The sequence below is a fragment of the Diceros bicornis genome, chromosome 15 (assembly GCF_020826845.1).
Source record: "Diceros bicornis minor isolate mBicDic1 chromosome 15, mDicBic1.mat.cur, whole genome shotgun sequence".
NCBI classification, from domain to species: domain Eukaryota; kingdom Metazoa; phylum Chordata; class Mammalia; order Perissodactyla; family Rhinocerotidae; genus Diceros; species Diceros bicornis.
The window spans coordinates 51,007,116-51,034,226 of record NC_080754.1 but is presented as its reverse complement, the minus strand read 5'-3'; the positions used below and the strand labels follow the sequence as shown (position 1 = coordinate 51,034,226).

The window sequence follows — 27,111 nt, the reverse complement described above, 5'->3', positions numbered from 1 at the left end:
TGCCATTTAGTGTAGGGAAATGAGCTAGACTTTTTGGTTTACTTAATTACAGAGTCTTACCATCAAAAATAGATTCTCTAACTTGAAAAAGAAATACTTTCTTTGGTAATACTTGATGACATTTCTATCAGAGCCCATAAAAGCTCTTAAAAAAAATAAAACAATACTTCAAGACGTAGATATAAAATTCTCCAAGAACCGTCATTTAAAAACACACAACCTCCTTCCTGTTTCTGTCATATCTTTACGCAGTCTCTGTAGGCCCAAGGAATTCCATTTCTACAGCAGCTTTTGGCGCTTGGTCTGATCTACTCTTCTTTCGGAATTCTGCCGCGATTTCCTCAAATGACTTTCCTTTGGTTTCTGGAACTTTGAAAAATGTAAACAGAGTAAAGGCCAGGACCACACCAGCAAAAAAGAAAAACACATAAGGTCCACAGAAGGCCTGCATAGAGAATAAACAGAGAGTTCCAATTAGCAGCTGTTCAACATTATCTTCTGTTCATTAAATGTGCACAATATTAGGCTGCTTACCACAATGTACGGGAAACACAGAGCTACAATGAAATTGCAGGTCCAGTTGCTAAATGCAGCTATTGCTAAAGCAGCAGGCCGTGGTCCTTGACTGAAAAACTCAGCCACCATAAACCAGGGGATGGGGCCTGGCCCAATTTCAAAGAAACTGACAAAAAGGAAGATGGCTGTCATGCTCACATAACTCATCCAAGCCAATTTATTCTGTGGAAAAAACAAAACAAAACAAAAGTGGAACTGGGATCATTGGCTGCTTCTTGCTTCAGCTAAATAGACTCTCATTGAGTTCAGAGGTGACATACCTCTCTTCCTGATGTGTTTATGTTCAGTTAAGTACAAGTTATTCTAGTCAGAGACAAGTTTATTCTCGTCTGAGTCATCCTTGAATCTTTTGAGGTCTATTGTAGGAAATCTCTGGATTAGGATTTTATCTGACTCTTAGTCACTCTTTTCCTTTTCCTGTGAAAGAGGCAAGGCAAGGCAAGGATCCAATGACCTTTGCTCTTCCTCATACCAAGGTTGCTAGACAGGTTACATGACCCCCTGTGAAGTGGTGGATGGGTGCTGGGCTGCAGAGGTCCAGGTATTTGCCCAAGGTCACACAGGTAGCCAAGTGGCAGCCAACTCCAACACTGTTGGAGTTGACCCCAGAGCCTATGCTCTGACTGTTTGCTACACTGCCTCCTTGGGTAACAAGTGCAATTTACTTGCTCATGTTCAGTCTTTACATTCAAAAAACTACTTCCCTCTTTCTTTACATTTCTCCTTTGTATTATATGCAGTTCCTCTGGCTTTATTTCATAACTCAATCTCAAATGTTTTTGACACACAAAGCACTTTAACCTGGAGCACAGAAATGCTATCATATGGTAACCAAAAATCTCAGTGCAGGCACCAAACTCACCAGTAGCAGAAGTCCCACCGACATGAAGATGGCACAGACAAACATCCCACTCATTCCAATTAGAAACAAAGAGCGTCGCCCTGCCTTTTCCACAAGGAATACCTAGGAAAAATTTTTAAAAATATTGACTTTATACTTAAATATTTTTACTTCCAAAGAAGTCATTTTAATTTATACAGCTGGAAGAAGGCAGTTCTGTTATATCACTTTAGAGATGTGGAATTGAGGAGGGAAGTGACTCTTGCTCGAGGTGGCAGAGCTGGTCTCAGTAAACAGAGGTAATTAACAAATACCTGTTTCATTTAGTCACAATGATTTGAACAGGCCATTCTAGAGACAGAACCATGGCATTACCGCCACTCTACGATTATCACTTCGGGTACAATATTAAGAGGCTGTACATCTTGGATCTCTCCCTATAGATTTCCTATACATTTAAAATATAAAGGTCCTGCATAAAAAATGACATTAATTTCTCTTTTGATAATTATCCTAAGTTATAAATATAAGGGTTTATGCACTGCAGAAACTTGAAACAGTACAACTGTTGAGGTGTCAGCTATTCTCATCCACCTTTCTTACTGCTAATAAAGTCAAATTATGACCACTCACGTAGCAACATATGGAATTTGATCACTTTACCAAAATAGTCAGGTCTGCATTTTTCTGCTGTGCCTAAATGTATCTGGTGCTGGAAGTGAACTATACATTTCAAAAGATAAGACTTGAAAGCAAAAGGTTAAAGTGCTTTCTTAACCTAATTCAGGGCACACGTCACTGATTCCTTTGGGTCTGTGGACCTTTACATTAATGGTTAAGATTTACAATTAGCCAAGACCAGACGTTTGTTGAATAGACTCTTGCTTGATCCTCGGAATGCTGCCAAGTTTGGTGAGTCACACACACAAAAATTACCTGTCATAATTTCTCACTTCAGTAAGTAAATTGGCCAGGCTCATAAATCTATCAGTAAATCAATAGCAATTCAATACCCTTAGTATAGTGAGCTCTGGCTCTGAAAATATCTGAGAAACATTTCCTTTCATCAACAGTGAAAGCCCCTTTTATCTCGGAGGCATTCATATCCGAGTTTCAAGTCATTTGGGGATGATAAGCAAACAGCCCACATTTAATTATTGAGAAGGAAGTGGGAAAAACCAACCTTTCTCAAGTTCATAAAATTTTTCTATATATTTTGACTCTTTAATTATGACTTTCAAAGCTGACTTGATGACACCATGTCAAGTGACCAAGAAAACAGAAGTATTTCTTTAGGAATAAGGGCTTTTGCTCTGTCTGTCTTCTCTGTTTCTGAACAATGATTATTAATTGGATAATAAACTCTAAAACTACATGCCTTGAAAATTGAGTTGAACTCCCCCCTTGAGGTCAGGCGAGCACTCAGGAGGAGTATGACAGGGTGAGACCTGCTCAGTGGCTGGAGATGTCTGCCTGACCTTAACCCTTGTCTCTGCCTCAGAGACAAGGGTCTCTGGCCCATTCGTGTGTAGTATAGAAAATATGGAATGTGGAACATAATCCAACATGGAGTTAGGAAAGTCTCTCTCTTTTCCCAGATACTCATTGAGAAAAAAAAAAGATTGATTATGTTCTTTCCAAGTTAGTGAAACATTAATATATTATCAGTGCATATTCGTATTTGCATATCTTTATTTGAAAGGATTCACAGACTTTGGTAACATTGGTTAATTTGAGGGAGAACCTGAGGGATTATCCTTTTTTGTACAGTTTGAATTTTATTTTATTTTCATTTTGAATTTTAAAACAACTTTTCAAAAATAAATATAATTAAAAATTTTAAATGTTATCTGTAGTCCTGGAGGGTTAATTAGACAGCTAGTTACAGATGAGTTTTTTTTTATTATATCACTCACTTGCTCAAAAACTTTCACAGAATAAAAGGATGAATTCTAAAAAGGTATATTCAAAATAATCAAGACACTGTTTTCAAAACAGCTCCTCCCACTCCAGTGATGTAGGGGAGGGGGAGACAAAAATGAAATTCTGTAGTAGTTTCCTCTTTAGGCATTCTTAGTGTTTGGGTCACCCGGTGTTGACAACTTGATGCTTTACATAGAAAATCCTGTTACATGTAAAATATTTTAATCATAATCTCTATATTTAAAAAATATGTTGGGGGCTGGCCTGGTGGCGCAGCGGTTAAGTGCGTGTGCTCTGCTTTGGCAGCCTGGGGTTCGCAGGTTCGGATCTTGGGCACGCACTGACGCACCGCTTGTCAAGCCATGCTGTGGTGGCATCCCATATAAAGTAGAGGAATATGGGCACGGATGTTAGCCCGGGGCCAATCTTCCTCAGCAAAAAAGAGGATTGGCATCAGATGTTAGCTCAGGGCTGATCTTCTTCACACACACAAAAAACAAATATGTTGAAGTAGGATTTGTAACAAATATTATCTCAGAAGGCAAAGAATGTGAATAGTCCCTTGGATAACATCCCAGGCCTTCATTGATTTAAAGTGGCCTTTAGGCTTGAACAGGTATGATTTCTAAAGGCATGTCTACAGGACAGCCGGTGTTCCCTTGTTATCCGTTCTTCCTCCTCTTTCCAAGGTCCAGCACTGTTTAATGTGGTCTGGACAAACCTGCCTTTTGATCTGGGTAGCCAGGCTGTAATTTATTGACCACCCTAAGGTAATAGTTAAAAGTCCATGGGCAGAGAATGAAAAACAAGTGACTAAAGTATATTTAGTGTAGCATTGAGACCAAAATTGAAAAGCCCAAGCTTTTTGAACATCCTGCATTCAAAGATAATAATAAGCCTAATTACCCTCATTTTAGAGTGAATTACGTTAGTTAGGAAGTTTTGGGTTTTTTTTTTGCTGTTTGTTTACTTTAACTCTTAGATTGTTTTTTTAAGTATCATTGTTGTCAAGACATTGAATCATTCCTTATATAAGGTATTTGGTTTTAAGAAGAGTATATGACCTCTTCCCTGTGTTGGGAAAAAAAAAGGACATTTCAAAAATATGTAACATTTGACTTTTCAAAAAAATAACATTTCAAAAATAAGAATAACATTTCAAGTTATACACATCTACTCCATCCTCTCATAATATCACGCACACACTTATGCATCACCAGAAGCCATAGCCTTGTAAGCTACCTGGAGGCTCTGCCCAAAGGCCTAACATCGTAGGAATTTGCTTAGTCTAACTTTGCTAGAGGCTTAGATAACTATTAGAGAGGACCTTGTTTGTTTATTTTAAAAAATGTTTTCCTCAAGACATCAGGATAAAAAAAGAATTTCAACCATGGGAGGAGAGGAACCTAGGTAGAAGACCCAATATTGATAGAAATAATAAGCTGTTGACTAATCCCAAGAGGTGTAAGTACAGAGCAAAGGAGAGGAAACCCAGGATTTACACAAGGAAAAGATTCTCTCTGCCCCCAAGTAAGTTATTAATTCACAAATGAGTTACTAAATGGCATCCTAGCAGATGGGGACAACCAGTGATCCACCAGCTTGGTTAGCCTAATCTCAATACGGTGGGTGGCTATTCACATACAGGACTCTTCCTGTGACCCGCTTAGTTCACAGTACACGTGGATAATAAGCCATTGATCGCTTTTAGATCACAGATTTTTTCCCTCCCAATTTCTGGACTGAGGAACAAGCAGAGTGTTTATCTAGGGTGTTTACTTACAGACACAGCAGTGAAAACCGTGTTGACAGCACCCACTCCAATGGTTGCATAAACAGGTTGCTTGATTCCAGCTGTCTGAAAAATGCTGGTTGAGTAGTAAAAGATCTGCGAAGTAACAGTTTAGCCTTAATCAAGAAGCCTAGCACTGATGGCTTTAAAGCAAGAAATATTTTACGTTGTTGATTTTTAGTAGTTTCTATGGAACCGTGGTCTCTAGAACTCCCTAAAGATTTTATCTGCCTTCTCCTTCCAGGGAAGGAGAAACCACAATCTTTCTTTAGTGTTTAAAGCTTCTAATTGCTGAAGAGTTCTCCTTAGGGGGCCAGCCCGGTGGCGTAGCGGTTAAGTTGGGCTTAAGTTAGTGCATTCCGTTTCGTTGGCCTGGGGTTTGCAGGTTGGGATCCTGGGCGCAGACCTACTCACTGCTCATCAAGCCATGCTGAGGCGATGTGCCACATAGAAGAACTAGAAGGACTTACAACTAGGATATACAACTACGTACTGGGGCTTTGGGGAGAAAAAGAAAAAGAAGAAGATTGGCAACAGATGTTAGCTCAGGGCCAATCTTCCTCAAAAAAAAAAATTATATTTAGCTGAAAACTCTGCTTCTGCATTTTCTGTATTTTTTTTTAATTTAAACTTTCTGTTATTAAAGTATAAAAATAGATACAAAACAGTACACATATCATAAGTGTGCAGATCAATTAATTTTCAACATTTCCTGGATGCCTCTAAATCAGGCACAGGGATGGAAGCTAAAGCAGGGAGGTTCAAAGAGATTAAGTTTTGTGCCATTGGATATACAGACAGAGCTGAGGAAGGGATATGAATTTGGTCTCTGAGCCCCAAAGGTATATAAAGTAAGATAAAAATTATTATCAAGGACCCCTTAAAGGAGGACAGAGATCACAGCAGATCAGTAGTCAGCTTGTGGAGTGAGGGTTAGTTCTCCTTTTCCTTCAACTGATGGGAATTTCTTTCTTTGCCTCCACCGAGTTTCTTGTGGATCCATCAGTCACCCCCAAGGTGTCCCTCGTGGATCTGGGGTTGGCTCACTATAGATGAAGCCCAAATCACATTTTCAACAGCAATGAAAGGGGATAAGTGATTTTCGTTATCTAGTTTCTTCATAAATGCTTAATTTTTTCTTCTAGTAGCTAGTTGCCAGTAGAACAAGTTTAGTCTGCATGATGCAAGGATTTCAATTAAAAACCTAAATGCTAGCTAGTTTAACACTCAGTATGTTTTTCAGTTATGTCTTATCTACTGCCCTCACTCACCAATATCATGCCAGTTCACTCTACTGTTTATTTTGTATGCTCTCTCCCCAAATAGAGTGAAAGTTTCTTGGATGGCAGGAAACTTCTTTGCACCTGGCTGTCTGGTGTACGTCACTTAAATAGATAGAGGGAACCATGGATTTCATTTGCCTAGGCTATCAGAAATTTTAAATTTGATACTCAACTCTAGAAGCCCCTTGTAATTTAGTTTTTTTGGTATAATTATTCTCCTTTCCCCTCTTTTGTATTTATGACTTTGCCTTTTTGCCTTCATCTTAATAGACATACCTTACCATTGGTTGTTGACATTTTTAAAAATTGTAAGCTAATTTTAGAAAGCAGTTGAAGGAAAACAAAGAAAATTAGTGCTCACTCAGTATGTATGTTGTAATGAAACATGTGATGTCAACATTTTAAAATATCTTTTAGCTATTTAGACTTATACCCCTTTCCTTCTCTTAGTTCACTTTCCTCTTAAAAGTTAGGGAGTGTTCTTAAACTTACCCCATTGATTCCAGAAAATTGCTGAGCCATGTGTAGCATCAATGCCACTAGAATAGGCTGTCGGTAACTGGAATTGGTGAAGAGCTGAATTATGGAGACTTTCTGCTCACTTGATGCTTCTTCCTTTTCTTTTCTCATCTCAGTGATGTCTTTGGTGACATCAGCACCTCCTCTGAGTCTTTTCAAGCCTGTCCCCCAAAATGATCAGGTTGACAACTCAGGTCAAAACAAAAATAAATTTATTTTTATGTGTTAATGAAAGAGCTACAGTTCTGCATAGCCCTTTCTATTATTTAATAGCATGGGTATTGGGAATTCTTTTTTGTTGAATTAGATCCTGCTTTTTTATTTTAAAAAAATCAGAATGTTTGGCTTCATCTCATGACAAAGAAAACTATGAACCTCATTATCATTGAAGCACAGCACTGGAAAAGCTCTTTTAGAAGCCTCTGGTTGAGTCCAATACCCTGCATGTGGGTTTACAATTTGGGTTCAAGTGAATGTTTATGGATGCAAAATGGCATGGAACAGTCATATTAAAGTGATCTTGCACATTCTTTTTACATGTAATCATTGACTTCATTTGGAAAGCACTGGTACCAATTTCACAAGTAACCATTCTTGCACACTGTTTTTCCTTAGCTGATAGTTCCAAAACAATAGGAAGAAAGTAAAATCACCCACAGACTTACTTTTACTGGCTTTGACTTCCTCGTCCAACTTAATGTAAAGGTATCTGGGGCTTTCTGGACAGAAGAAGAGCATCAGCGACTGGAGGACAGCTGGCACAGCAGACAGACCAAGAAGGATGTGCCACAGCTGTTGATTGCCCAGGATAAAGTTGAGGCCAACAATCTGAAAAGACAGGGAGGAAACAGATCAACTGCACGACAATTTGGGTCTGCCTTCTGCAACAGTGTATTGAAACAGCACATTGGCCATTTAATAGTGATCTTCAACAACTTTGATTCAAGCATGCACAAGATGGAAACTATTACTAGTGTGTCTCACCTTAACTAAATTAGGGACAATTTGTTTTACAAAGAATTCACCGAGGTTTGTTTTCATCAACTTCAATGGGACATTTAGGATGGGAAACAATCAAACTTTTAAGAAAACATGCTTAAGCTTTGATATCTAAAGCAACACCAAAAATTACGCATAATTTTGGACTTTTGTTAAAAATTTCTTCTTAGGTTACCCAGAACTTAAATAGAATGGGGTTTCATAGATAGAACAATTACTCTCATGAGAACCAGCTTTGTGATCCCTATCACAGTGGTTTATAGACTATCATCTGGATGGTCATAGTTCTGGGGTTCCGAGGCCTCCCTCTGAGACCATGGGATAGCAGGGAAGGATAGAGCCAGCTGAACAAGAACTGCTATGGTGATAATTTACATATTAAATTTCCGAGTAAGATGCTCAAAACAAAGGAAACCCAGACAGCCAAAAATGTGAAGTTTCTTTTTCCTTGAAATCTAAATGGAATAATTTAATTCTAGAATAGCTCCAGAAGTTCAGGACTTGACTTGCCAGGTCACCTCCAGTGCCAACCCCACCACACCTCCAAGGGAAAACGTGAGGAGTGGAGTAGTGATAACTTAGCTTTGAGCTAAAACGCCTGTGTCTCTATACCACCTTCACTACTGCTAGGGGTACTGGTAGAACTGTTTTTTTCCTCTGTTTTGATCTACAATGAGAATGGACAGTCAAGGAGGGAGAAGTTGGGAAAAATAGAGGATGGTGAAGTAGGGGATGGGAGTTTTTACCTGACTAATAAGAATGCCTGTGACAATGGCCAGCTGGTGAAGAGTGCCAATAGCACCCCTGAGCGTGGTTGGAGCAACTTCACCAATGTACATTGGAACCAAGCCTGAAATTAGCCCTGCATGAAACATGATCATAAATGTTAAAGTGCAGCCAGGACTATCTCAATAACAATAATTTGGTTTAAATATAGTCAATATCCTGATGGAAAGTCCCTTCTTGAGTCTGTTGGAAGGAAGAGCCTTTGTCCCCAGCCAAAGACACAGTTTATTTAAAGAATATTTGTTGATAAGACTCCAGGTGAAGTTGTAGTTGGATGTACGAATAGAGAAATGGTTAGTCATGTATTTGGCAATTATTCATAGCATTGTCTTATTTAGTTAAAAAAATCCATGTAAATATTGAGTTTACATCATATTGCCTTAGATTGTCTTCAGAAAAGAGACTGAAGAATGCTTTAATAATATTCTTTAAAAAAATTCTTTCTTTCTTTCTTTTTTTTTTTGAGGAAGATCAGCCCTGAGCTAACATCCATGCTAATCCTCCTCTTTTTGCTGAGGAAGACTGGCCCTGGGCTAACATCTGTGCCCATCTTCCTCCACTTTATATGGGACGCCGCCACAGCATGGCCTGACAAGCGGTGTGTCGGAGCGCACCCGGGATCCGAACCCAGGCCACCAGCAGCAGAGCGCATGCACTTAACCACTATGCCACCGGGCCGGCCCCTAAAACAAATTCTTAATCTAGACTCATGGGATTAAAGGAAATTAGAACATATCTAGGCCACCTCTTTACTTGATAGGGGTGAGAAACAACTTACCCAAGATCACAGTGAAATAGAGAGCATGAGAACTACAAGCCGTATCTGAGTTTCCACAACATGATGGTGCCTCAAGATCACTGTTAGAGTGGTGGTGGTGGTGGCGGTGGGGGGACAGTGTAGAGAGGTGGAAGGAGTTAAAGAAATCAGACGCTCTTCCTCCAATTACTCCAACCAGCGCAACCTAGTTTCTTCTTTATTCTCTCCAAACAGTAGCCTTCATAAAATATTTTATTTGAATAAAGACTTTTGGTACTTAAAAGAATACAAAAAATTTGAAAAGCACTAGGCAATTCTACCTTCTATAGCTTTCTTAAGAGCAGATGTAATCAGTCATGTTGGAAATGGTGGAGTATCCAGCCATTTGGTGAGTGCATAAAAAGGTCAAAGACTATCAACAAACAAGCTGAATGCAATGTTTGGCATTTTATTACGAATTTAAAAATAAGATTTGTCAGAGGCTTCCTCTTAGAGAGACTGCCTGCCTATCAAATGGAAATGGATGGTCTTTGTGTGCAAGATGCTTTTGGGAACTGTTTCAATATGTTTTTTAATAGTTCAAATTGTTTTCACTATCTCACATGAACATTTGTGTGGTTGAAACGGCATCTGAATTCTTGCTGACTTTTGCATGTGACTCTGATGTGTGCTCTGTTGATCTTAAGTAAGATAAAAACCCATTTATTTGGCCCTGTTCTGGCTGTACTATCTTTCTGTAATACATACTATTATACCTCAAGAACAGAATTATAAAGATAAGCTCACAGGCCTGAAGTCATAAAAACCTGAAGTCAAATTGTATTTACTATAATTTTTAGCAGCTTTAATGCTCAGAATAAGACCAGACATAATTTTAAAAGATGATGGGAGAGTACAAGTTAAAAAGTTAAATTTTAAAAGATGGTTGCAGCGTACTTGGCTGCAATATGTTTATAGCATTTCTTTTCAACTTTGCCAAAAACATTTTGTGATTTTTTTTCCTTACTGTATTTTAAAAAATGGAGAGAAAAGAAAGAAGAAAGAAAGATTTGGACCTCTTTCATAGTGTTATTATTTGCATTTTATAGAAGAAGAGGAAACTGAGGCTCATATTCAGTTATAATAGGCCAGACAGAGACAGTGCTAGAATTGATTCACTCCAAATCCAAAGCTCTTTCCACATATGGGTTGACTTTTCACCTTGATAAAACCATCCTGATTTTCAGTTATTTATTTGTATTAACATTGAAAATAGTGAAAAGAGACATTTAATTAAGTAATTTTAGACTTTTGTTTCAACTGATCATTGAAGATGCATGGAATTATAGTCTTTCCTCTTTGTAGGTAAAAGTGTCGTAAATATTTTATACACCATTTTGTGCCCTCATCCCTCGTCTCCCAACCCCGGTGGATATTAGTTTGAAATGTGGCTGTGATTTGGGACAATGGGTTAAAACCTTGACCCAGAACCGTCTGAATCAGGGCGTCACTGGCATTGAGAAGCGAAAGATTTGACCATTTTAGAGATTGAGCGATCCTCCCTTTGTTCAGGCCTCTGCTGATTAGTTGCTTTGGAAAGTTTAAAAATCTATTTCCAAGAACTAGTGATTCCAGCTATTCAGATGTGAAGTTCATGGGAGGAGAATCCTTCCTCTGTTCTGAACTCATCTACCAGCTGCTTCTGCCTGATTCCCCCTCCCTGTGGTCACCGCCACTTTAATGCTTCACCCAGCCACATCTGGAATCACACAAGGCTAGGTAATGTGGTCTGAGAGATGGGCCTAGTGTTAGTCTTTCCAGATAGGAGAGACAGAGACATAAGCGGCCAGGTGGGCCATAAGGGCCGAGTTCAGGGTGCAGCAGTCTTCCAATTCTACTGCATGACAGGAGGAATAACAGATAGCATTTCTTGGCAGTTTACTGTAGTCAGATTCTATGCTGAACGTTTTACATGTATATTCACAAGCACCCTATGCGGCAGATATTATTATCCTCTTCATTTAATAGATGAGGAAACTGAGAGTTAAATAATTTTTCTGAGATCATATGACATAGAAATGATGTCATTGCCATGGGCAAGAACATAGCTTCACAACTCCCATTTACTGGTCTCACATCTCCCTGACTCAGGACTTCAACTTGGTGCTATTGCTTTTCCCTTTTATGATGTCACTTTAGGCTCAAAAAATTCCCTGCATATTACCAATCTGCCTTTAGAATAATTTTCAGACAAATGTGTGTGTGTGGGTGTGTGTGCAACTTACCACAGTAAAGTCCTGATATGCCTCTTCCTGAAATTATAAGAATGTGAGATGGTCCCAATTTCGAAAACCCCATCAAGAGAGCTCCAACTAATGAGAAAATGTTTGCTACCAACATGGCTTTGATTCTGAAATTTTAAAAAGCAAAGATTACAAATTCAGCATTGATACTTGGTAAAATTATTTGCTTTCAGAGAATGCTGAGATTTTTGCTTGAGCGATTATTTTAATTTTGCTGAAAAATCTAGCTGGGGAATCTTAAACCGTCATGCTGCTTTGATAAATCTACAGACTAAAACATTAACAATAAGTAATATTTATAATGAGAGAATCTGGGTTGCGTGCACCTTATCTCCACATTTTGATAGAGATAATTTGATTGTGGTGATGACTAGTTTGATTTAAGATCACACTTCTGACACTTTTTCAAATAGTTAACCAATTAACTTTTCTGCAAGTTGATTGTTTTAAAGAATAATTGCCTGATGATAGCTAAATTCAATTCTAGTAGTTTTAACCTATGACACCCTGTAGCTTTTTTTTTCTTTTAGTGGTACAGGTTTTTAGTTGATGTAGATCATGAAAGAAACCTTCAAAGTTAAATTTCCTTTAGTATGAATTATTTAGAAGTATATTAAAACATACTTTTACTTTAAGCCTTATCATAGAGAATTACAATTATTCTTATTTTAACATTGTATGCCAGCATATTTCCAGAATCTAGGAATTAATGTCAACCAATGTAAAATACATAATAAAGTTTAAAATAGCAACAAAAATATCATTTTCAAAATTAATCATATTAAAATTGACATTTGCAGATATCTGATACTTTTATTCCTATTAAATGGGAAAGTGAGTTGCACAAAAACCTTCCTTAAAGTTCAATAGATGATGATAAGGCCAGTAAAAGAATCTGAGTGGATAAGTGTGGAAATGTTTTTGCCATAAAGAAACGTAAGCATTTCAGTGTTTCAAACTTTAATAGGTGAGTGTTTTCTAAGCAAGTATTATTAATACTAAACAGGGTTTGTTTTTTTTTCCTGGAGAGTAAAACTATATAATCATACTGCGATGATTGCCAAACAACCATGTGATAGGCTGAATAATCCTTCCCAAGATTCCACATCCTGATCATCAGACCCTGGAAATATGTTACCTTATATGGCCAAAAGGATTTTGCAGATGTGATTAAATTAAGGATTTTAAGATGAAGATATTGTCCTGGATTATCCAGGTGGGCTCAGTGCTGTACTCACAAGTATCCTTATAAAAGGAGGGCAGAAGAGAAGGTGATATGATGATAGAAGTAGAGATTAGAGTAATGTGCTTTGAGGATGAAAGAAGGGGCCACAAGCCAAGGAATGTAGGTGGCCACTGGAAGCTGGAAAAGGCCAAGGAAATGGATTCTTCCCTCAGAACCTCCAGAAGGAACCAGCCCTGCTGACACCTTGACTTCAGCCAAGTGAAACTGAATTTGGTCTTCTGACCTCCAAAACTGTAAGAAAATAAGTTTGTGTTGTTTTAAGCCACTAAGTTTGTGGTAATTCATTATAGCAGTAATAGGAAACTAATATATGGAAATTATAACAATCCAAAGACAGGGAAAGAGAATGATTTAGAGCTGGCCAGCTTCAGAGATGCAGAGTAGGAAAAGACAGGGGTGTTTCTCTGTGAAGTGCTTTTTCTCTACACAAGGACGGAGGGCATACAAATTCAATAATTTACCTTAAGAAATTGTTACTAGCTAGCTAATAGTATATCTATTAGGAGAGAAAAAGTCTTAAAAGAGATAGTCTGAAAGTATTTTTGATGCCAGATTGCTCTGAAGTCCCTCTTCCTTACCACCTATGGATGCTGGAGCGTTTTTTACAACTTAAATGATTTTTTTTTTTTCTGAGAAAGATTAGCACTGAGCTAACATCTGTGCCAGTCTTCCTCCACTTTATATGTGGGTCCCTGCCTCAGCATGGCTGACGAGTGGTATAAGTCCGCATCCAGGATCTGAACCCATGAACCTGGGCCCCTGAAGTGGAGTGCACTGTGCTTAACCACTACACCACGGGGCTGGCCCCATTAAAGGATTTTTACTTCTGCTCAGACATGAGAAATGGCCAAGAATAAATAGTCTAAAAATACATGAAATGGTTGAATCAGGGGAAAAGAAATGTATTTCTAAGTATATTTCTTTAAATCTTGCCCTAAATACTCCTTTTAGCGTAGGCTTCATCATTGTTGTCGTCATCATCATCATCATTGCAATCAAAGTAAGCCTACATTCACTGTTTGCTTACTGTGTGTCAGGCATTGTGCTAAACCCTTTTTATTCCCTCTTGTTTAATTCTCACAATAATGCCATGAGGTAGGTATTATTCTTTCCCATATTGCGGAGGGGGAAACAGCTTATAGAACTGAGGTAACTTGCTCATTTTCACCCAGCTATTAAGTGACAGAGCTGGGGCTTGATCTGTGTGAAACCAAGGTAAATGCTTCCTTTTAGTGAGTTTCATTTACCATACAAGGAAAGAATGCATTCAAAGGCAAGCTATGTATACTTTCCTTGACTAATGATAGTGTGGATTGCACAGACCGTGGTTTCCCTCTACTGTACCCTTCTAATTAAATTGTAAGTGCACAGCCTCTGAAAAAATTACCTTGAGAACCCAAATCTATAAAATAGTGGCCACAGACATCTATTGACTATTCCACAATCACAAGGAAAGACTTTTTCTAAAAGCAGTAATAGAAAAATACATATTTATTTATTTTTAACTGGTGGAGCAGTGACACTGGCAAAAGGGAAAATCATGTCATTTCTCGTGATTCTTCTTAGAAAAATAGTTTTATGGGAGAGGCTGAACTCTTTTGTCCAAATTTTGAAGTTAAAATTATTAATTTTATGGCTGTTTTTCAAGTAAGATCATTTTTCTACTGAGAGCTGGAAGAAGCCTTACTTTTAGTTTACAAGTTATTTGATAAATGGTCATTTGACATTGTTTTGTGGTTTGACCATTGTTGATGCTAAATCCTAAGACTTGAGAGGGCACGCATCCTGGTTCTATCACTAGGACACTAATTAAATGTTTTAGAGTAAGTCACTGGACCTGTCAGAATCTCATCTATAAAAGAAAGACAACAAGGACTTAAATTTTTTCTTCAGGGATTAGAAGTATAAAACATTAGTAGCTGCTAAGAGAACTGGTTTGTCCATATTTCAAAATTTAATTTAATTTTGCTTAATTTTATTTATTTTAGAAATAATCTAGAAAAATTTCCGATTACTGCTTAAACCAATTTGATACAAATTAAAATGATTTTTAAATTTTTTAAATGATTAAAGTCAGTTCATGGACTCTGTATTTTATGGACTCTGATTTAAAGTTTAGCTAAACACAGTAAGTTGATAAAAATGTGAGGAACTGACCATTTTCTTTTATGGTAGAGGAAAGTTCCTTTGAATTAAGAACAAGAATAAAATTTGGGTTACCATGCTACCCGTAACTTAAAATTTCTTACAGTCTTATTACATAAAACCTTCAGTACAAGAGGAAGAAGTTTCCAGAATTTTAATAACCAGAGAGACAAAATTATAAAGTAGGAATTTTAAAAACTAAATGAATTATTATCTAGAATTACTAAATAGTTGCATATATCATTTACATCTTTAAAGGTTTTTACGTTTTCTAAATTTTCCGTATTTGCACGTTTCTTTTTATCATCAGAGAAAAAGGTAATTAATAAACAAAAGATGGATTTAAAGAGTAGAAAATAAATCTATTATTTATTAATAATCATTTGATTTTCTGATTTTATTTCCTCTCTATGGCAGGGGGCAATCCCAAGAGCTTTGGTAGGTCACATGACTAAGTGAAATTTGAGTGTAAAGGAGTTCTGTTCATGTTTTTAATCCAAAACGCCTAATAGAAACCAGAGTATAGAGTGGAGACACCACTGGCTTCATCTCTGGTTGGACTTTGTGATAGCAGTAGCAGTGGCTAAAGACCCTGTGCCATACTGGGCAACTGGAAGTTGAGGGTATTGACTTGACCTTAGGACTTGACTGATCCAAATGCCAGATTCTACCTTGAAAATGAAAAACTGGAAGTATGAGAAATGGAGTCATTTGGTAAAGCAAACAATGGACTCCCAGGTTAAAAATTCCACTCTTGGCCCTTCCGTTGAGTTCCTGAGCTGACCATTTGTGTACTGATTTCTTAGTATGTTTTATAACTTACAAAGCCAGAAAATCAAAGTAGTTATCTAGAAATACACACGAAACTCACTTTTGCTGTAAATGCCTCCACAAATAAGCAGTTTGTTTTCCATTATTTGGTCTAACACAGAGCTAACTCATAAGATCATGAGTTGGAAAAAACAACTCTAAATTATTCCTCTAAAGGAAAGATGACTTCTTTCTAAACAAATTTTAGAAACCTAAACTACTAAAGTTTCTATATTCATGCATATTTGTGAAATTTGCCTACCTTCCAAGCTTGTCCCCAAGCCACCCACCAAAGAATGACGCGATCATTCCACCAACTGCAAAGCTGGACACAGACAGGGACCAGAGCATGATGATGTGGTCGGTAGATGCTATAGCCTGTTCCTCAGCACCAGGAGATGGTGTTGGATTCCTTAGAGATGGGACCGTGGGCAGTTCCTTTGTATTGTTGATAGCATAGTCACTGATAGCTTTTCGGTCGTCCAGCGGAACACCCAAAATGTGTCTATAGTGGGATATTATTACCTGAGGAAATAAAGTAAAGAAATGTAGCTCCAATATTTAAAACATCCTATGTATTTTTTGTTTGTTTTTCCTTTAAAATGTTTGTTAGGTGTTTAAACAGGATCATCCCAACTATGTGTGTTATACACATACAAACACATATAGATTTATTTACAATTCACCATATCCTATAAAACAGAGGTCACCAATTTCAGTGCCAACTGGAACCAGGCAGGAACACAGTGAAGAAGTCAAGAAGAACCTTCATGACTAGACAACTGAAATACTGTCTCCACTATTGAGGATATAATAGTGAGTGGGCAGGATTATGTCACTGCAGAGCATTTGCCCCATCTAAAGGAGGAAGCTGCAAATATGGGTCTAGTGTTGCATGACCTTTAATTTTTAAAGAGAAGCCAGACATCTGGGTTTTTATGTAAAATTACTCAAGTTTTAAATATTGGCAACTATTCAAATTGAAAATATTCTCCAGGCTAAAATGATACGTTTTCACATCAGTGTTACTCCTACACAGCAAGATTTAAATTGACTTAGATAAATATTTTGACTGAAGAAAAAAAGTGAATATAAGAAAAAGATTGGGAAAGATAAGATGAGGCCAAAAATAAAGTTTGTATACAAAATGCAAACACTAGGTGCTGTATCCTTGCTAGAAGTGAGCTATAAAGTTAGCAATAAACTTCCTAGCATGGGCCGGCCCCGTGGCTTAGCGGTTGGGTGGGCGTGCTCCGCTGCTGGCGGCCCGGGTTCGGATCCCGGGCGTGCACCGACGAACTGCTTGTCCGGCCATGCTGGGGCCGCGTCCCACATAACAGCAACTAGAAGGATGTGCATCTGTGACATACAACTATCTACTGGGGCTTTGGGGGAAAAAATAAATAAATAAAATTATAAAAAAAAAAACAAAAGAAAACTTCCTAGCAGCCAGTGCAAAGAGAGGAAACAATCCTGTATATTGATGAATTCCAAAGATAAAAACTACTCAATTGCCCCTGAGAAGGTATTGAGACCTGAAGAAAGTTTCTCCTATGGATCTTCATGGAGTTCAGTGTGTAATAGAATGAATAAGGTTCAAAACTAAATTTCACAGAGCCACATTTTATAATGTGTTTCAGTAGAGGCAAAGATCATACTACAGTATAATCGAGTAAAGGCACGTCCTTCAGGCTATCTTCCTTCCGTGTCATTCCTCTCAGTGATGATTTGGTCCTTATTCAGTGGCAGTGAGCTGGGAAGACCTCTGACAAGGACCTGGAATGCAGCTGCTCTGGGTTGTCGGTGGTGGGCAAAGTCCTGTATGGTAAAGTTAGCTGAGGGAGAAGGGAACTGACATTGTCTTATGATAAAGGAAGTCTGACCAAGGCATTTGCCTCATTGGAAGGCCACTCTTTATGGATAATATGCATAGAAAAAAGTCTGGAAGGAAATATCCAAAATGTTCTCAGCAATTTGCTCTATGTGGTAGAATAATTATGGGTGATTTTCTGTTAATACTTTCTGCAACAGGCCTGTGTAGTTTTCATAATCATAAAATATGATTTTAAAATACCCTATAATAATTCCAAATGTCATTCCACTAATAAAAACAAATGGGCCTGAATGACTATTCTTACATAATGGTGTTTAAGCAGCTCTTTAAACACAGGAGGAAGGGGCTATAGAGAGGGCACTAAGACAGGTGCCAGTCAGGGAATCTGTGTTTTCAGGTCTGACTCTAGGACTTGGATTGAAGGACAGGAAACCTTATATTAATTTTCCTTCTAAGACTGGAGTGGATGGTTTAAATAAGGATTTGAAAAGGGCTTTCCATAAAAAGAGATGAGGCTCTACCAATTCCAAATTATAATGATATTGAGCCACATTTCAGGGAGCCTGCTAAATTGACACATGTTGTCATCACTCACAGAAAAAAGATATGAACTCCAGCATTATTCCCTAAATCTCTCAGCTTTGGCAAGGCCTGCCACACTTATGGTGACGTGTGGCGCCTCACCAGAGCACATCTTTTGGTTCCAAGAGCAATCCTTTTCAGTTGATGGACTGGGGACCACACACGTCTCACACATTCAAACTCTGCAGTATCTTAACATGTTCTTTGGAGTTCAGTGTTGTAAGAGAAGCTGAAGAAACATGATGGATTTCTAGAAGGCACCAAACAAATGTTTGTACCTTCACCTTATGCCAGCCTTTCCCCCAGCTTCTCTCCTCTCTCTCTCTCCCCTTCACTCACTAAACCCTTTATTGAACACCTTCTTTACGCCAATCATTGTGCTCAGCACTGGTGATAGGAAGAGGAACAAGACGTTAATCCTCCCCTAAAAGACCTGACAGTCTGAGTTAGAGCAGAGGGAATGAAGTCTTGGTTCCCCCACTTAGAGGCTGTAGCAGCTGAGAAAAATGACATCCCTCTCCTCACTGTTCACTGGATTCCAGAGTAGAGATGCACAAAACAAATGAGAAAACTGATGGAAATTATTTGATATTAAAAAAAATACCCATTCAAATAGTTGTGGAGAAAATCCAAACTTTTTTGGACTTTTTGACTATTATTTAAAAGTTTTGTGTTATTTTACTTTGAGAGACAGGAATGGGGGGAGGGCTAGAATCTTTTTTTTTTTTTTTTTTTTTTTGTGAGGAGATCAGCCCTGAGCTAACATCCGCCAATCCTCCTCCTTTTTTTTTTTGCTGAGGAAGACGGCCCTGGGCTAACATCTGTGCCCATCCTCCTCCACTTTATATGGGACGCCGCCACAGCATGGCTTACCAAGCAGTGCGTCGGTGCGCGCCCGGGATCCGAACCAGCGAACCCCGGGCCGCCACAGCGGAGCGCGCGCACTTAACCGCTTGCGCCACCGGGCCGGCCCCTAGAATCTTTTTAATGTTAGGGCTCCTAAAGTTTTCATTCTGGCGTAGAAATGGGCACAATAAGGTTGATTTGAGGGTCAAACTGGGGAAAGCATATGTTAAAGTGCCTGATGCCCAGTGAATTGGTGGTCATGAAATGTTTGTGTCCAGAATGAAACATCCCCTTCTATTGTTTCCTTTTGTTTTCTGGCATTTTTCATTATGTGTGGCTGGGATCTCTGAATGAATGCTGCAATTTTCTCTTAAGCTTTGTAAAAAAACATCCTTAGGCATGTGGTGTTCTGGCTAGAATTTTCTGTTAGTTCAGCAAACAGCAGAGACAGCGATCAAGAATTATTTATTGCCCTTTCTTTTCTTGTGAGGGTTGTTAAGTGAGGAGTCAAGGCCAAGTTAATTAGCTTTGGAACCATGCACATGGTACCTGACAGGAGGCTGGGTTACCTCGTGTTCCCCACGTGGGCACACTTTATCTCTCTGTACGAGGAACAGATATCTTTCTGTCTCTGACAGAAATTGCCAAATAGAGAACTTGTACATGTTTCACTTGCCTCTTGAGGTGCATTGATCACACCAATGTCGTATCCAAACTGGAAGGAACCCAGCACGGCAGTGAAGACAGTGAACATCAAGGTCCCGGCGATCTGTGGGGAATGAAACAGAGGGCTGGGAAACACCACGTAGTTTCAGTTACTCATCATCCCGTCAGCCTGCAGCTTGGACTTCTGACAGGCTCCGCAGGCTGGTTCTTGCCCCTTGATACTCATCCACAGTGCGCCTTGTGCTCTGGCAGGGGTCATTCACATGGGAATGTCTGCATCTTTCATCATTTCCCCTACACTGCTAAAGCTGAAAAAAGTTGGGGTCAACTTCTTCCAGGGAGGAACCAAACATCTTTATTTATATATATATAAAAATATATATATAATAAATACATATATATGTAAAGTTCAAAATCAGGACTGAGAACTAGAATTGCTCCTGAGTAGAGGAAATTGCCAAGATGAAAACGGTCATTTATATCATTGGGAGAAGTCAAATAAGACACCCATAACAAAGAGATGGGGAGCTCTCTTGGACATTGCTATGGTGCAAAAACACCTCAAAACTCGTACAAGAAACATCAGCAGCCTTTATCATGATCCACATCAACATCTAGGTAAGGATACTTTTCAGGATTTGCATCTAGTTGAACCTAGAGTTGTGGGTTAAGGGGTATTATTCCCCCCCAACTCCATGTAGCTACAAAAAAACCGTGTAGAAAAGGGCCGAGCATTCATTCCCTCAACTCATAATTACATATCTAACCATCTTAGAGAATTCATGTCATGCATACAGAATCACATATAAGGACAGTTGATGCAGCATTTTTTGTGTGTGATAAGAAAACTTGTAGAAAGAACCTAAATATCATTTAATGGGAAATGGCCAAATAGATTTCAAATGCATCATGATACATGCAACATGCTATGCAGCAGTTAAAAAGAATAATGTGATTTTTATGTACTGACTTATTGTTAAGTGACAAAGGAAGTTGTGTAATCTCATCAGTGTTTCTTTTTAAAAGGCTTAAACCTGAGTATTCTTTAATTTGTTCATGTTGTATATAATTCATAGAATGTTTTCTTGAAGAACAGATAACAAGAGGATGACATTTGAGGAGGAACGTAAGATTGGAGAAGGAGGGTAAAGGAGTATTTTTTCTTTTATTTATATTTTTAGACATCTTATAAGGAACTATTTCATGTATAATTACACAGTTTAAAATTTTAAAATAAATAACATGGAATATGGTAGGAACGTTGTTGAATGAAAGAATGAGTCGGAACAACATGGATTCCAGTTCCTGCTCTGATGCTTAGTGAGTAAGTGACCCAAGCTACTTCTCCTGTAGAATCTTCAGTTTTTCTCTAAATTGGAGGATAATTGTAAATCCCCCTACTCCATCATGAAGAATAGCTAATTAACCAGGACGCTTCATTCTCCAGTCAGTCTCCAATCTCCAATTTAGTGGTTCTAAAACCAGGCCCTACTTGGAAAGCTTGTTACACATGTAGCTCCTAGGGCTCACTCGAGACCTATGACTGGATTGGAATCTCTGGGGTGGGGATTGGGAATCTGTAGGTTTGCAAATCTCCCCCTCTTACCACTAATTCAGAATTAATTGCAGGTGGCACCTCTGTAGACTTTCCCTCCCAGCAACTTCCTTCCCTGAAAGAAAGCACTTCAAAGCTGACCCAAAAGTTATGATAAAAGAAGCATATATAATATCGTATAGTATACCTTCTATACATTTATTAGATATAAATCATATAAATATATGAGTTATTTATAAATTATAGATAAGTGTATTGTATGTAAAATATGCACATCTGTGTGCACTTGCATGCGTGCACATGCACACACACACAGTATGGCATATGGTGTATGGGATTACCAGAGATTTTGAATTATCCTCTAAAATGTAACTAGACATCTAAAACTCAGTGGCTCAGGCAGCCAAAGCTAAGATGGGGTTCCTTTTACTTGGTTAGTGGTTTCTCCTCAAATCCTTTTCCCCTCCAGCTATTTCCAAGGACAGGGAATTTTATCCTATTTACAGGTAGTAACTATCATCAGCGGTGAGGGGACCAGGGGCACCCTGAGAGGGCTTTAACCCACTTCCATGATAATCTCTGTACTGATAATCTGGACAATCTGATGTTAGGTGCAACGCAAACACAGCCTGAAGTCCTAATACTAAATATTTATGCCTACTGCGTGCCTGTTCATTGTTGTATGTGTATTATCGCATTTACCCATATTAGTTTTCTCTTGTTGCCGTAACAGATAGCCAACAAAGCAGTGGCTTAAATAACACAAATTTATTATCTTAGAGTTCTTGGTATAAGTCTCACCAGACTAAAATTAAGGTGTTGGCAGGCTGTATTTCTTTCTGGAGGCTGTAGGAGAAAATTCAGGTTGATGGTAGAATTTAGTTCCTGGTGGTTGTAGGACTAGGTTCTGTGTTTTTGTGCTGGCTGTAAGCAAGGGCCATTCTCAGCTCTAGAGGCCACCACATTCCTTGGTTAGTGGTACCCTTCCTCCATCTCCATTGCCAGAAATGGGCTTGTCAGATCCTCACGTTGCGTCTCTGTGACCCTGACCACAGCCAGGAAAGTTTATCCCTTTTAAGAATTTGTGGGATTAGATTTTTGTTTATAGGGATAATCCAGGAAAATCTTCCCATCTCAAGGTTCATAACCTTAATGACATTTGTAAAGTCCTGTTTGACACATAAGGTAACATATTCACAGTTTCTGGGGATGAGGTTATGGACATCTTTGGAGGACCATTATTCTGCCAACCACACTTCTCATGACAGCAACATTAGTATCCCTATTTTATAGATAACTAGACTAGGTTAAGGTATCACAGCCAGTAACTTGTAGAATAATGTTTTGGATCCAGAGCCTATGCTTTAAACTACGTAGTTATTTTGCATTTCTCATTGGTCAGAAACGGACATTCAAAAGTCAAGCACATCTCAAAATCTAAGATCATAATCTTTTCTAAGTTGAAAAAAAAAAAATCCAAGAATGCACATACACATAGAATTTTCCAAGTGTGATGCTGAAGCCAAATCACCAAACCCCCACCAATTCCAAGTGCATTTCCCCACCACCTGCCACACATATCCCTTTCCTCCTCATCTGCCTGTAGAAAACTTTTTGAAGTCTCTGGAAAAAAATTCAAAAGGGCAAAGGCTACTCAATTGCTCATCTGTGGCTCACTTGAAGAACCTCAGGGCCTTCTCACCAGCAAGCCCAGGGCCACAATATACTCACCCAATTTCATCCCTGCGTCACCTTTTCTTCCTGCGGCAGAGTCTCCAAGCACTTGGTATCTTAGTGACTACACCTCTCACTCCATCCCTGGGCTTCTGCTCTCTACTGGCTCTCTCCTTCTGCCCCCGCCAGACAAGCATATAGTTCCTGTCTTCTTATTTTAAGAGTCCAACTGGTGACTGTGCCAATGGTGAGCAGGGGTGCCACAGAAATGGAAGTTGGGGATGAAGGTGGTGGCTGCAGTAGATTTGGTCCCCCGTAATTTATGTCAGCCCTCCCCTGTCACTCCAAATACACAGTCTAAGTCACAACAGTGTTAGCTGTTCCTGTAGCACTTTGATAAAAATGAAGGTTAATTTTCAAAGATGGAGGTTCTCTGGAGCTTCTGCCCCATTACCTTCCAATCAAATTGTTCTAAGTCATCACTATAGAAATATGGAGCTGCCTCTAAGATCAATTTTTTATGTTGTAGAGACAACAACAACAACAAAAAGCAACTGTGAAGGAGATAGGAAAGTTTTTAAATGTTTAGAAATCCTAGAGTGTTCTTAAAGTCCTTGTCCTCTGGTCTTCCTGGCTTCTTTTTCAGAGTTGGCTCTGGTCCTGCCACCCCAGGGCCTCCAGTTCCCCACTTTAATTCCCTGAGATAAAAATTTCACCCACTTGGTCAGGTAAAGAGCAATGTCATCAATTTTAAGCAGGTCACTTGACTTTCTGAGAATTCCCAACTAAAGTGATTTTTCCAAATATTGAAGTCTCTGGAACAGTTTAATTGCATTTCCTTTTTTTCCTGCATTTTTTTACCTCTTATTTTCAGGTTTAATTTCCCTCTCTGAACTCCCTTTTAACCTGGCTCTTTTCTTGCCATCTTTTCTTTTTCTGCTGTGAAATGATATGAGATAACATTTATAGTTAACTTTCTATGTGGCTCGGCACTAGAGTTGGTCAGAGAAAGTTTGTTTATAAGAGGGAAAATTTCTGAAAACTGCTAAGTCTGAATTAGCCCATCAACCCTCATCCATTCAATCTAATGTCCAAGAGGTTGACTCAAGGATAGGTACATAGCAGCTGATGAAAACAGTGAGAACTTAGGACCTTACTTTGTCCAGGCTCTGGGGTTCTAAATGGTTTGCCTCTTCTCTCAATAAACATGTAGGTGGGAATTATTATTATTTCACATATGGGAAAACTGGTATGGAAAGGGTAAGGAGCTTGTCCAAAGGCTATACACTTACCAAGTGACAGAAGATCTTCAGCCTTTTCTCTCCACCTCTTCATAGGCTATAAGGCATTAACCCTGCACTTTTAGCAAGACTACTTTCATTTAGAGCTTAATAATTTTAAGTTAGAGAAACTAGGTGCCGTATCCAATTAAAAATATGCTGCTGGATAAATATGGAAGAGTAGAATGGGCAAGTGGCTAAACCTTAACATAAAACAAAATGTGGTGTTTATTGTGGCTGAGAAGTCAGATGGGGTCTATTAGAGAAAACAAGTAGACTTGGGAGTCAGAAAACTTAGAAGAGTCCCAGCTAGGCCCTTAATATCCCTGAGCCTCTGTTTCTTTGCCAAAAAATGAGTATAATAATAGTTAATGCATAGGATTATTATAAAGACTAAATAAGATAAATAATGTGGTCTTCCTGTATATAGTGACAGGGCTATAACACAACTGTGTCTTTAATCACATCATCATCACCTCTCTTCATAATCTCTATCATGATTACTCTTGCCAAACAACCACTTGTCAACTTTTCACACATCACCAATAATCTTTACAACAATACTACATAGTACATGAAATTGTCCCCATTTTGCAGGTGAGGGAACCAGGGGTCAGAAGTTAAGTGGTATGCCAACACTACACAGCTAGGAAGTAACAGATACTATAGCATTGGAACCCAGAGCTCGTGTTCTTAAACTCCCACTGCTACACAAAAAAGCAGGTTTTCAGCAGCTACTCACTGACTAGGTGGGGAGGAGAAGCTTATGCTCTTTCCTCTAAACCGCTTGCCTCCAAATGCCAACCCAAAGGTGATCTTGGACCCAACTTTGGACAAGCCCAGAGGCCTTTCAAGCCATAGAATTTTCAAGCTAAAAAGACTCCTAGAGAGCAATGGATTCTAGTCTAATCTCTTCATTTTTCACTTCAAGAAACTGAGTCCAAGTCCCTGTCTGAGTTACACAGTGCATTACTGGGCAGAACCAGAGCGAGAACCCTGGTCTCCTGACCCTCAGTCCATGCTTATCCCACTTTTTTCAAAGTCTGGGTAGATTCACAAAGCTGAAACATTGTGCTTTACATCAGTTCTTGTTCTTTCTGGATTCCATTATTAAGCAATTTCTTGGTTCTCAAGAAAAGTCCTACAACACAATTTCAAAAGCCCTCTAAGGGAATTTAATGATAGATCTAAATGGAGCTTGAATATCTGCAATGTGCCAGGCACTGTGTTAAGCATGTTATCTTCCCTTTTGCAGTGTCTTCCAAACTTCAGTTATTTGAACACTGTCTTCATGATTTTTGTCAAATTTACATCTACCTATATAGTTATTAACTTAATATTGTCTTTATATTGTCCTTAAAATTCTAACTATTTAGCTTTATCCTGGGCTATAATAGGAAATCATGATGTCCTAATTATTCTTTAAATACACATTATATAAATAGGTAACTGTTAACATTAAAATGTTTTTCATCTGAGCCTCTCTAATATTATCTCATTTAATTACTCCTAGACCATAAAGAGCTATTATAGTCCCTGTATATCCCATATTATATCCTTATATTATTTCCCAATATGTTCTTATTTTGTCACAATGTAGAAAACCCAAGTTCAGTTAAATAACCCAGGTCTCACAGCAGGTAAGTAGCATCACCATACCCCAAATCCACACCCAGCTGACTGCAAAGCCTATGCTCCTATCCTTGTCACTTACTGACATGAAGGAGTGTTCAGCAGAGTGAGTTATACCAGATCAGAACTTAGAGGTCCTACTCTCACAGGGGCACAGATTTACCTATTGGAGTGATTGTGTGCAGCGGTGGGTGCATTTGTTTGGGGGAAACTTATAAAGGAGCAACAGCACTATACCCTTTTTATTTTGAAAAGTATCATATCTACAGAGAAATTGAAAGAGTAGTGCAGTGAACACTCCCTAACCTTCACCTGTGTTCACCAATGGTAAACATTTACCACATTTGTATAGCTTTCACTCTGTGTATGTGTGTGTGTGCTTTTGGCTGAATCAATTGAAAATAAGTTGCAGATATTTGTGTCACTTCACTCCTCAATACATCAGCATGTACTCACTAAGAACAAAGACATTATCCTACATAGTTGCAATACCATTATCATATCCGGGAATGTAATAGATACACTAATATTATCTAATATATACCCATTTTCAAAATTTCCTAAATGTCTCATATTGTCCCTTAGAGCTGTTTTCTGCTTCCTTCCACAATCTATCACTTTTGCATTTGGTTGTCAGTTCTTCTCAGTTTCCTTTAATCTAGAACAGTCCTACTTCTTGTTTTTCATACACTGACATTTTTAAAGATTTCACATCACTTTTCATAATTAGTTAGATTCAGGTTGATCTGCCTTTTCTTTTTCGCACATTCCTTCAGTAATATGGTTATGCAGAATCACTCGAGGAAAAGTTACACAGTCACAAAACAGAGCAAATATTCTTAAAACCCCAATTACTGAATAATAAATATGATTTTTTAGCAGCCAAATGAACTATCAGTTGGCCAAGAGAAGCAGCTTTGATCTGTGTTAGCTACACCCAGCACCCCCCAAATCCTCCATTCACTCACTGACTTGAGCAGATTCCCCTACTCCTTTCCTCAAAGCCAGATTCAGAGTGAACGTAATGCTGCTTTACCTTATCTTCTGTCATTTTATGGGTCGGGAGTCCTCCTCTAATTCCAG

The 27,111-nt window shown here is 38.6% G+C and overlaps 1 protein-coding gene across 1 annotated transcript; it reads right to left on the bottom strand.

The window, feature by feature from the left end:
• Positions 1–244: 244 nt before the first annotated feature.
• Positions 245–27,079, bottom strand: SLC2A2 (solute carrier family 2 member 2). Its single transcript, XM_058555586.1, has 11 exons — positions 27,065–27,079; positions 19,898–19,990; positions 16,222–16,484; positions 11,741–11,865; positions 8,680–8,795; positions 7,600–7,762; positions 6,908–7,095; positions 5,124–5,228; positions 1,439–1,540; positions 535–738; positions 245–445 (listed from the first exon to the last, which is right to left on the bottom strand). Exons 1-11 carry the CDS (start codon positions 27,077–27,079, stop codon positions 245–247), a joined length of 1,575 nt encoding a protein of 524 aa, XP_058411569.1.
• Between the last annotated feature and the right edge of the window lie 32 nt (positions 27,080–27,111).